The sequence below is a fragment of the Arctopsyche grandis genome, chromosome 6, assembly GCF_051622035.1.
Source record: "Arctopsyche grandis isolate Sample6627 chromosome 6, ASM5162203v2, whole genome shotgun sequence".
NCBI lineage: Eukaryota > Metazoa > Arthropoda > Insecta > Trichoptera > Hydropsychidae > Arctopsyche > Arctopsyche grandis.
The window spans coordinates 15,339,351-15,352,082 of record NC_135360.1 but is presented as its reverse complement, the minus strand read 5'-3'; the positions used below and the strand labels follow the sequence as shown (position 1 = coordinate 15,352,082).

The 12,732-nt window shown below is 30.3% G+C and overlaps 1 protein-coding gene across 2 annotated transcripts in view; it reads right to left on the bottom strand.

The window, feature by feature from the left end:
* Window positions 1-4,611: 4,611 nt before the first annotated feature.
* The window catches only part of LOC143913403 (tripartite motif-containing protein 2-like), a 52,292-nt gene continuing 44,171 nt past the window's right edge, over window positions 4,612-12,732 (bottom strand). For both annotated transcript variants that reach the window (XM_077433148.1, XM_077433147.1), the window contains 11 exons: window positions 11,219-11,331; window positions 9,077-9,191; window positions 8,839-8,983; window positions 8,589-8,750; window positions 8,299-8,514; window positions 7,978-8,218; window positions 7,725-7,896; window positions 7,291-7,568; window positions 6,974-7,218; window positions 6,744-6,888; window positions 4,612-6,671 (listed from right to left, as the gene is read on the bottom strand). In XM_077433148.1, the coding sequence (XP_077289274.1) occupies window positions 6,436-6,671; window positions 6,744-6,888; window positions 6,974-7,218; window positions 7,291-7,568; window positions 7,725-7,896; window positions 7,978-8,218; window positions 8,299-8,514; window positions 8,589-8,750; window positions 8,839-8,983; window positions 9,077-9,191; window positions 11,219-11,331 (2,068 nt within the window). In that variant the 3' untranslated portion in view covers window positions 4,612-6,435. The remainder of the gene's footprint in view (window positions 6,672-6,743; window positions 6,889-6,973; window positions 7,219-7,290; window positions 7,569-7,724; window positions 7,897-7,977; window positions 8,219-8,298; window positions 8,515-8,588; window positions 8,751-8,838; window positions 8,984-9,076; window positions 9,192-11,218; window positions 11,332-12,732) is intronic.

Here is a 12,732-nt window from a genome sequence, read left to right as displayed (position 1 = left end):
TATATATATATATATATATATATATATATATATATATATATATATATATACATATATATAAAAATAATGTTTTTTTATTATAAACATTTTTTTAAATATATACATTACATACATACTTGTTTACATATATAGTGATCTAAATGGGTACTCTTTGAAGGAGGAAAATAAAAAAACAATGTAAAACTTAAATTATATGATTGAAAACGTTTTAATGAATTATTATTATTATATATAATATATATACAATAATATTCAAAGTTAAAAACATCCAAAAGAGCCGTCAATATTGATAAAACACACTTCAGTCCGAAAGTGCTATATAACGAGAAAGAGCTCTCTGGACTTTAAATTTGAATATTATCTTTGCGTATTGGTGGTGTGCGGTGTTCATTTCACATTGTGAATGTGAAAATAAAATAAAGAGGTTGAACTTATATACATATGTACAAGGAGTGGTCGCATCGAACTATGCTCACACTTAAATATTGTCAAAATTGGACAGTTCAGTAATTTTTATATACCTGAATGAAGGTAGTGCCACTCTATTTGTATACAATTAAAAAATAATAATATTAAGTAATTGTCACTGCACGCCGCTGATGTGCGAACAACACGTGTATGCGAGTATTAATTCACGTATGAGGGTAATTAAAACTGAAAACATTCTAATAAGTAATGATACAAATGTTTTAGATTTATATTATATATATATATATGTATAACGTTTTAATTTTAATGTATAAAAAAAATATTGAATTAATTTTGGATAGTCGAACGGTATATATATATATATATATATATATATATATATATATATATATATATATATATATATATATATATATATATATATATATATATATATATATATATATATATATATATATATATATATATTTCAATATATGTACAATACATATTCCCACGTTAAACTTGTCCTTTATTGCAATCAGCTAAACATTTTAAAACCACTGCCATGGAGTTTCAAAATTTAAACTCCCAAAGCTCAAATTGCATATTCAATTATGTCGATGTTTTTATAAGCAGCTTACATTTGACATAATTTATTTATTATAATGTATTTATATTATATATGATACAGTATGTTTGATTTACATATTGCTATTTTTCGCCCGTTGATTGTACATAAAAATTTAAGTCTATTCAGCTTGTAGATATACTATTTTCATAAGAAAATACAAATTACTTATATACGAGTGTATGCAAATGTATTTCTTTTGTTGGTCAAGTTTAGTTATTCGATTGCTGCATGGAGTTTTAATTACAATGATTGGAAAATAACTCTGTCGAAATCATGTATTGTCATTCTTGCCACTGGTCAAATTATGAATTAGTTTAAAATCATCGTCAACGATAAAATTATCTCTCTGAAGTATGGAAATTGACAAACGTTACCAATGATGATGACTTTAATTTTTTTTTAAGATACATACTCATGTATTCATGTGTACTTGTACTACCAATTTTTTCCATGTCTGCATTTGTATATATTATGATATATTATTCACAACGTTTAGTTCGATTCTTAAATTGCATAGAAATATAATGTTAATACATTCTAAAATTTAATTTATATAAATATAATAATGTACATTTGAGATGTGCAGCTAGTTTATACACAAAAATTGATATTATTTACAGAGAGAAAACATATTTACTTATTCATATTTAAAATAATTGTGTTAATTGAAATCGGCTTCAAAAATTATTTTTATATTAATCAATAGAGATTATTTTTTAATAAGTTTTTGCATTTATTTTTCGAAAATTAAAATATATAATTTATTTTGTGCAAAAATGATTACTCCTAAAATTTTTGCCATGTGAGATTTTTTACTTCCTTCGATTGATAAACGGTAACCTTCCAAAATTGTCACTTTAGTTGTAAATTAATTATACTTTTACAGCATCAGTTAAGTGTTGAAATTTATTAATTTTATCTTTCATAGTTCCTATACCCGATTAATTACTCTCTGTATTTATGCTTTTACATAAATCAAATCGAATATTAATTTCTACAATACGGTTATGTTTCATTGTGTCCATTCAAGTTGAATTTTACTGGTTTAGTTTAAATCGTTAGAAGTTATCATGTTTTATTAACAATTACAGTGTTTGTAAGATTAACAATTTAGCATACGTCATAAAAAATGTCAATTTTTATCCTATAGGATAAAATTTAGGTGTTTACTATTTTTTTGTTTACAATATACCAATGATATGTACCATTTTTTTTCTGAAAAAATTACGTCCGCTTCATTGTTTATTTAATGATAAATACAATTTATTGCTGTTAATGCGGTCACTTAAAGTAAAATTATCCATAGGGAAAATAAATGCATATCTAACTGTAAGTGACTGGTCTGTAGATATTACCGTTGTACGAGATTGAATATTGTTGTAATAGTTATATTGCAAAGAATGACTTTGTTGACGAGAGAGTTGTGTGTGTTTGTGTAGGTGATAAGATCTAAACTGTCTAAATTTTAAATTTCTTAATTCTGGACCAAAAACAAAAATTAGCTGCTCAAGACATTTTCAGTTGAGTATATTTCGTTGTCAATACAAATTTTTGTTCTTTTCTAATATGAAGTATTGATTTTTGTGTACATAAATATATTGAAAAGTTCATGCGAATTGACTTCCATACATAATTTATAATAACTTTTGTATAATCGTTTAGTTTTTCGAATTAATTTTACTTAAGTAACATTTTAAACATGTTTGTATAAGAAGACAAACCCGTTGAAGTATTAAGACCTTAGTGTGATTTATATCTGTATTAGAAATAAAATAAAGTATAATTTAAAATGAAATACGTCTTTTTATTAATTTCACTGGACCATTTCAACTGTTGATTTATTGATGTTTGATGACACACATGTACATATTATATATACTAGCTCAACCCGGCATGCGTTGTAATGCAACAATAACGCATGCAATTCCCGTTCCTGTTTCTCGATATGTTTCGATAAATGAATGTTTCAGTTATAAATTAATCTAATATATAATTTCGAAAGAGACTTTGTATGTATCTATGTAAGGTTTGGTTGGGAGGATCGAAAACAAATCAGTCACTATGACGATCGTTATTATATTTTTTTCGATTCAAATAAATTTAATAAACAAACAAATTAATGTTTGCTATTAGATTAACCATGTTTAAGCGGTCTATATTACAAATACCGAGCACAGCCGGGTAAAACCACTACTACTTATACTACGGGAATTATAACAACGTTGTAATGTGGTTTCCATAGGATTTCCCCTTTTAAATACTTGGCATTTTGACATTTCAAAGGTTTTGACAGCTAAGTTTCATGCGACATCTGGTGAATCCATTTGAAGATAGCTTTTGACTGTTAACACTTATATTAAAACCAATAATTTGTGTATGAATAAACTAGTAGGTTCGTAAACGAACCGGAGAGAACACTTGTACCGTTACATACATATGTACATATACGATACATTGGGTATTTAATAAAGAATGAAACATGGTGATAATAAAAAATGACAATTCATGAATATGTTTTTATTTTGTAATTGTGTACAAGAATAACTGTGTGACAATAAAAAAATTGACTAGATATAAAACAGTATAAATAATAAACACCACGTCTAACCATTCAGCAGACGTCTATCTATTCATAATAATTAAAAAAAACTTAAGTACGATCGCAAAATTATTCATATATGTGATCAATGCATACGGTAATTACAAATTTACTATACATGACATAACGTCTATAAAAAAAAGTAAATATATACCATCAAATTACAATAAAGTACAAATGAAAATACATATTTATATACATACAATACATAATTAATGCAAAAAAAGCAATCAAACATCTGTATTCATTGGAACAAAAGCTAGGATTTTAATTCAAATTAGTATTCAAATACAAATTCTTTTTAGATATTCAAATACGTATCTAAGAGTTAGCATTATAAATTGAGTTTTCCACTGGCTGTCTCCTTAATAGCATTTTTGTGACATGACAAAGGAAATATATATTGTATATACATATATATAAATACATATACATATTTGATATACCAATTTATACTTAATGCACATATCGTAAATGCGTAATTTTCTATTTACACTGGTGGTCAGTTACATATTTGTGTTTTATAATCAATGAGACGAAGCGATTATTATGAAAAAAATATATTTTAAAACAAATGAAAAATTGATTTGAACTTTGAAATAATTCAATACAGAATAAGCATTTGCAGAAATAAATGAATTTAGGTCAATACATTTTTTTTTCTTTCACACATTCTAATAGAGAAACATTTTAAAACCCCTGAGAATTCCTAAAACTTTCCTAATATTGTTTAGTAAATTTCAATAAATACATAGAAATATATATTTATGATATGAAGAATTAATCATATATACAAAAATAAATAATTTCATTTTTATAGTAATAATTTTTATTGAAAATAGCTAAATATGTTTGCAAACATATTTAAAGATCTTTTTAAAGAGAGTCAATAAAACTTTTTTCAACAAATGAAAAAACAAATATGTAAAATGTGATTAAAAAATGAGAAAATGTAATTAAAATTTTTTTTGCATTGCTTTGTATTTTGCTAAAAATCCAAAACTCAAATGTATCTTGCCGAGACTCTTTGAGATCGATACAATATTGATAGCCACTCACTAAAAATATTCACAAACTTGTGTGCTTTACAATTATAAGATCAATATAATATACAATACATATGTGTAATATATAAATTAAAATATTTTTAAATGTAATATCATCACACTCCAAAAAGTTTAACGCTACGTATGGCAGTTCGTAAGCTGGATCAATTTTATCGAAATTATTTATAACAAATCCTCACTCGTTCCCCCTATACATACATAATAAAAGGTTAAATATACAAATAATTTATAATATACATACATAGATACAACAATGTTCAAAATTAAAAGAAACCACAGATTTTTACGACCGGAAGATGCGCATGTATGTATGTAAGCCCACAAACTGTGGGCTCAAAAGAGAATTAACAATTTTTGTTTTTAATATTAGCGACTTGATTCTGCTTAAATATAATGAAGTTATATTGTATCAATGAAATTATTTATCAAATGAAGTACATACATATTAATGTCAATGGCACAACTCCAATTTATTAATTGATTTAATAATAGTTACGCCGATGACATGAATCATTTATTAAATTACAAAGAAAATATACAATGAAAAGTGGATAGATTTAAAAAAATTAAAGATAGCATCTTTACAGCTACAAAAAATATTACATACATACATATATAATTTCTGTAATTCATTACATATTTGAAAATTATTGTATTTCTGTCTTTACGACACTGTATACGAACAATCTGAGAAACTATTAACTATGTGCACATTGTGGTAATGTGATCTCTTAGATCGTTGAATTTTTGAGATTACTCGACTAGAGTTGATCGCCTATTTTATCAAAATAGTCAAACGTCGCCCAACACTTTAAGCTATATACAATATGATCAAAATGCAATCAGAATACGTATCGCCCATAATATCGATGCCATAGTGAAATAGCAGTTTTAATAAAAGCAGAATTAATTTGAAAATATTGTAGACATATTCGTTATTCTTCTGTACATCAGAAAGTTTTATAATTATAAGAGATTGATTAAGAAGAGATTTTTACAATATAAATTTGAGTAATTTTACGGTTCAGTTATGTTAAAAAATATTTCTTTCAATATTTGTAAAACATTTTCTATTGCTCTAGAGAAATCTACTTTTTATTTCGAAATTTTATTGTTTGAATGGTCATGGATCCAAATTACAACAAATCTTCACTACGTATCTATTAAAATTTAGAATGCTTTTAAATATTGTGTTATCACATTAGCAATTTTATATAATTCAATAGCTTAAATGGAAATAAAATTGAAACGACTGGAAGATTGATCTATGCAAAGATTTTCATGATCCTAAAAAATATAATTTGTATATGATTCGTAAGTAGTGAAAGCCTCATATGTATAAAATCAAATACATATATATCCTCATATAATTAAGCAATAATTAAATTATAATGCAGAAATCTTATTAGTTTAGTGCTCCGACTCTACGTTAGATATTTTTGCCAGAATACATTAATTATTGTGCCAGTCTTTATTATATTTGAGTGTTCAAAATCAGTCTTCCATTAATATGTTTCCATTACTTTTCGCGGCAGAAATTATTTTGGACTGTGGTGTAAATGCATTTCTAAAACGAAAGCACAATCAATATAAGTTTTTACAACATATTGGTAACATTGCAAAAATAAGTAAACGAAATTAAAGTTAACATACATTTGTGACAAATTGAAAATAAAAAAACCGCAGCATTTAATTTCGAAGAATGTGACAAACACGCAGGTCCATTTTTACCAATATCGATACCGTCTAATACAATCTCCCGCTAAATCGGCAACCGCAACATAACAATCTGGTAAAATTGCTATAGCACCAGGTCTTCTCAGACGTATTGATAGTTCAGACGAAGTCAACAGTATTCCACTGTTTAAAGCGATGACGGAAAGTCTCGTGTGAGCTTTTTCAGATCTTAACACTACGATACGACCATCTGAATCTACTCCGACTCCACCGTAGCAACCTTTACCTAGAATTTTATGGCAAATATTATACTTTATGTCTAAAATTATAATATAATACATATTTAACATAAATATACCTTTAGGTATTTGACCGTAAGTAGCAATAGGATCTCCTTTTGCGCTGAAGACACGAATTGCTGTATCGGCAACGAGTAATTCACCATTTCCCGGAGCTACACACAAACCACCAATTAAACCCAGCGGAGTTGAGTTTCCACCTACCTGAAAAATGAAATGAAATAATTAAGACTTTAAACCACAAATTCTTGAAATAATAACGTTGACATAAAAAAATTATAATACAAACTTGAAATAAGAATTTGCCATCAGCATCAAACACAAATACAGCTCTTGCTCCATTATCTGCTACGAGTATATGTCCATAATTAGGATCTACAGCTATTGCTACAGGTTCTACAAAACCATTATAGCTCCAACAATGCAATGTGTCACCGCCTGGCGATAATTCAGTCACTTGTTGAGTTCGCCAATTGACTACAACTACTCCTCTTTGGGTAACAGCTAATCCTGTACAACTTCTTCCAGAGAGGCCTACAAATATCATTAAAACAATTTAAAATTAAATAATACAAACAATAAAACATATGCATGTAAACAATTTACCTTCGTTTTCTATATAATCTTTGGTAGTAAGATCTTCATCCAGTAAATGTACACGAGAATTACCAGCATCCAATACGTACAAAGTTGCAAGAGACGGACAAAATTCTGCAGCGACCGGCTGAACACACTGATCGCGTCCAGATCCTCTGCCACCCCAATGCACATCTTCAGTCGATAATTTATTAACTTCGGTTTGTAAAGTTCTACCTTTGATCGCCCTTCCAACTACACTAATACCAATAGATATGGTGCCTGCACGCGTGGGCCGAAACCGTATTCTGGAATAGACATAGTTCATTTAAAATAATCTTCCCAGATATGTACCAAATATGTACATACATAATATAATTTTGACTGTAACCCTAGAAACTAAGACATGAAATAGAAATGGTTCTGGGACCTTGTCTAACTGTAAACTGGATGTTATAAATCACCTGTAAGATCCGTTATCTAAATCGTTTATGTTGCATGATAAGTTCTCTGAATGATTGTCATCATACGTAGCTGTTATGGTAACCGGATCACCACCGGATGTTCGCGGTACACCATGATAATCTACGGTTCGAAGTATTAAATTAGATTCCAACCCTGCAGTCGGTACACCCTCTAGAAACAAAATAAAATAAAAATTCATATATGTGAGAATTACAAATAAACAATTGACAATTTATGTATAAGTTAACATACCAATGGTGGCTTTACATAAAGGCGGATATGTCGTAGTGGTTCTAATTCTTCCTAACGAAGGTAAAGCCTCCATCAATCTATGCATTGCATCATTGTGTGAAAATTCTAGAGCTAAAAAAGCATTCTCTCTCGGTTCGGAGAGAGCTGCAGCTCCCGACAAGCGTTCTCCGAGAGATGTAATGCGGGCCGACATATCGTGAGCTTCTATTTGATTTTGCAAACCGCAACATTCCTGCTCAACCTAGAAACGTTTCATAAATCATGCATAATTCACTCACATCTCACAGAGCATTAAATTTGACTTATTATTATAATACAAACCTTCGCTTTTTCAGCATCAATTAGAGCAAGTTGGTCTTCTAGCATCCGATGCTTATGCGATGCCGCAGCAGATAATGCAGCTAATAGTTCTTGATGGCGTCTTTCTACGGCGGCTGTAAGTTCTCTAGCACAAGTTGCAGCTGCTTCAGCACCAGCTTCACGTGCCACTTCCAACCGTCTAAGTTCTGACTCAACACCTTCTCGTGCAGAGCTCAACTGCAAAATAATATGTATTAAATATATGACTATTGTTTTAATGGTTATTATTAAAATAAATTCATAATTAATACCTTAGAAAGACATTCATTGGCTTTGTATAAAAGTATTTCAGACATTCGCTTTATGGCTATGGAAAATGGAATGATGGTGTGATCACATGGTGAATCACTATGAGGCCCACTGGTACACAATGCACAAAAAACACAATCACACGTCTCGCAAAATAATAATTCCTGAAAAAAACAAAAAAAAAAGTCTTTATTAGAAATTAAATACAGATTAAAAAAATAGTAATAATTTCAAAATACATAAAATATTAACCTGATTAGTATGAGTGCTACATTTTGGAACAACTTCTCTACGCTGACGGGACATGAGATCCAGCAGTTGATTAACAAGGAATGAAGGAGGCAGTGCAGCAACGCCACCTCTAGGTACTGTTATCAACTCACGGCATATTGGACATCTGTATACAAAAAAATAATGTATAAAGAATGCAAATCTAAATGTGTATTCTTCACAAGGATTGAAAATATATATTTTGTCAAGAATTAATTACCTGAAGCTCCCAACATCTCTTGTATTTGCAGCCGCAATTCGTCCCAAACAATGCAAACAAACAGAATGTGAGCATGGTAGTAGTTTAGGAGTGTGCTCACTACCATCGTATGTACCTATATAATAACAAAAATAACAATTTATTTATAACATGTAAAATACGTATATACATATATATGTAAAAAAAACTTATAGATGTTATCCAATGAACACGAATTTGATTATTTAAATTAGATTGTGTAATCGAAACCGTAACGATCAGAGATCAAAAGACTTGACTTTCGACATGGATATGAACATTCATGTGCGAAGGGAAAAACATATTTTTAGTATGGTTTAGTTAAAAAAACATTTGAGATAAGTACATCGGTAAGTTATACAGGAGTCAAAGAAGAATATAATTTAAATAAATATTTGTAGAAATAGTATTTTTTCTTTCAATTGTTTAACTTTAATTTTCTAAAAATAACAAATCAACATACGTACATATGTATATAATATATGTACATATAATAAAAACATAGATAAAGTAATAACGGAAATTTGTTTTCAAAGAAAAAAGCTATACACCATATCTATGTAATCGGTCTCCGTGACGAGCCGGAATGTTAAATTACCGAAAACGCAAATATCGGAAGGCAAAGATCGAAAATCGAAAGATCAAAAAAAAGGGTACATGGTAAACGGTACATACTCACTTAATTTGCGCGAGCAGGATACAACAGGAACAAGAGGAAAAGCATATTAATGTGCGCGCGCAGAATACGGGAGGAAAGCCTGTTCCTCTTGTTCCTGTTGTATCCTGCTCGCGCAAATTAAGTGAGTATTTACCGTTTACCATGCACCCTTTTTTTTTGATCTTTCGACTTAAGATCTTTCGATTTTCGATCTTTGCCTTCCGATATTTGCGTTTTCGGTAATTTAACATTCCGGCTCGTCACGTAGACCCACCCCTATATGTAATATATAATTTCGAAAAAGACTTTGTATACAAGTTACGGTTTGTAAAATCCGCGATTATCGAAAAAATCAAATTTTCTATGACGACGATATCGACATCGATTTCGATTCCTTTTTCAGTTCCGGATCCAGATTCCTTTTTTGGTTCCAGATTCTGATTTCTTTTTCAGTTCCGGTTCCGAATTCTTGTTTTAGTTCCAGTTCCGGATTCCTGTTTCAGTTCCGAGTTCGGATTCCTGTTTCAGTTCCAATTTCGATTCCCTTATATTATACATATGTATATAAAAAAAACATTCGTTTCTGATTGGCTTTCGTTAAATATATATTTTTTTCGATTCAAATAAATTTAATTAAAAAAACAAATATATTATTACTATTAGATTATGTTTAGACCATGTTTAAGTGGTTTATATTACAAATACCGAGCGAAGCAGGGTAAAATCAGTAGTTTTAAATAAAATATGTCATAACAGAAATATAATTTAAATATGTCATAATAGCAATATAATTTTATATATACATTTGTCATAAGAGGCAATATAACAGTTTTAATAAGTTTAAAATTTCAATTTCTTATAAATTGAACCTGAAAAGACTATCGTAACCTAAAAATATATCATAAATGTTAGATTGAAACTATCCAAGAAAAACGCAACAATGGGGTGTCTCGTCGATGAAAGTTGAACGAACGTACATACATACATACATAGGTAAGGGAAGGGGAGAGAGCTATGAAATATCATCCATGGACCGTAATGGGATATGCCATATCTGGTGCACAAAGAGTGGTAAATGGATAGTGGGAGACACGAAGAAAGACACGGCTTGCGCGGCGCTGTGGAGTTGTTCACTAGACCGAAAACCAGATAGTGCAACTGCATAATAGTGTGTTCTTGACCAAACGCGGAGACCAGCGAGTGCAGTTTCTTGCAATCGGCGCCAATGCACTCCACAACCGCTTTTGGTAGCAGGCTATTTATTCCCAGTGCACTATTACTACCAGCTCATTGTAATTCAATTTGATTCCTAGAGGTACAATGCATCGTTAGAGTTCCGCGATAAACAAAGTGGGTGGTCGATCTGCTATCTATTATCTACCTAGTCTGGCAGATCCTGTCTTATCTCGGTTGTGCTACATTAGTATAGTCGGTAATGGATTTTTGGTGTTGTGTTTCATACTCACATAGGCAGGTTCCACACGTGAGGAAACTCTCACTGAAATCTTCATAGTTGATGGAAACAGTTTCTACGAGCGTGGAGCTCGTGCGGGCCATCACACCGCCACTAAGACGGGTCCTGAAACAAAACAGAACAAAATTAATCACTCTCATCAAACTCAATTTACAACAAGGACTTGTAGGTGGACATGAAAACAAATAGCTTTTACACACATATTTACTACCGTGAAGTCAAATCAACTCACCAATCTACTCTACTCACCATCATTCCTTTCTTTGAGCTCCAGAAGACACTTCAGAAGACGAATAGTATAAGTAGCTGTCAAATAGTGTTTATTTATAGTTTTCACTTGTAGAAATTAGGTTATGTAGGTCAATTTCACACGGAAGCCGACACAGACGCGGATTCAATTCGTGAGCATCTGCGCGTGCTCCATGAGAAATCGGCCGCAGACCTGTATCTTGAGCTGAGACACTGCAGGATAGGAGGGTTCTGGTGTTTGATGAGTCGTTTGTTAAATTCGTTACTGTACGGTAATTACATCACCACACAGTTGTTAGTAGCAATATAGAACATGTTAGGCTCAATTTATGCTGAAAAAAATTCAAGATTTGTTTCCTTCAAACCACTTTGCTTTGCCAAAATGCAAAGTGCGGCAGTTTGATTTGTACTTATACCAATTTAACCTTAGTCTAGTTTTTACTTTCACATAAGGTTTTTTGAGTCGCAAAAGTACGGTTTACGAGACCCATATTCTAAACATAACGAATGAATACAAATGAAAAACGAGAGTTTAGCTAGAATTTATGAATTCAACTTCATAAAAAATTTCGTAGAACACACGCACGCCATGTTTTTGTGAACAATTAATCGAATACAAAAGCTAACAAAGACCTCACACTTTTACTCTCTCATTGTGCTTTCCTCGAATATCGACCGAAATTGAAACTCATTATTTCTTTGAAAAAAAAAACTACTATTTTCACATCTAATATATAATTTCGAAACAGACTTTGTAACTACATATGTATGGTTTGTTGGGAGTAGAGGTAGGATAGTCACAGTGCTATCCATTGTTCGGCAAACCTTTAACAATGCATTTACAACCTTTGAACAATACACGGCCCCCTCAGGCTCCGGTGACTAGTTGGGAGCATCAAAAACAAATCAAAGTTTCTATAACAATCGTTGAATATATATTTTTTTCGATTCAAATAAATTTAATAAAAAAACAAATTAATGTTTACTATTAAATTTAACATTTTTAAGCGGTTTATATTACAAATTATGTTAAAAATACCGAGCATAGCCGGGTAAAACCACTAGTTTATAATAAATGCATATATAGGAATGTATGTAAAATTTACACATTGTACACTCTTATCACTAAAGTGCGGCGGTCAGATTTCCGCCATAAAATAACAATAGACATCTCCATTGTCCGAGAAAGCAGGAGAGCAAAAAAAAAAGGTTGACAATAGAAATTGACAAAAGTGAACCATTTTTTTAGCCGTCGAG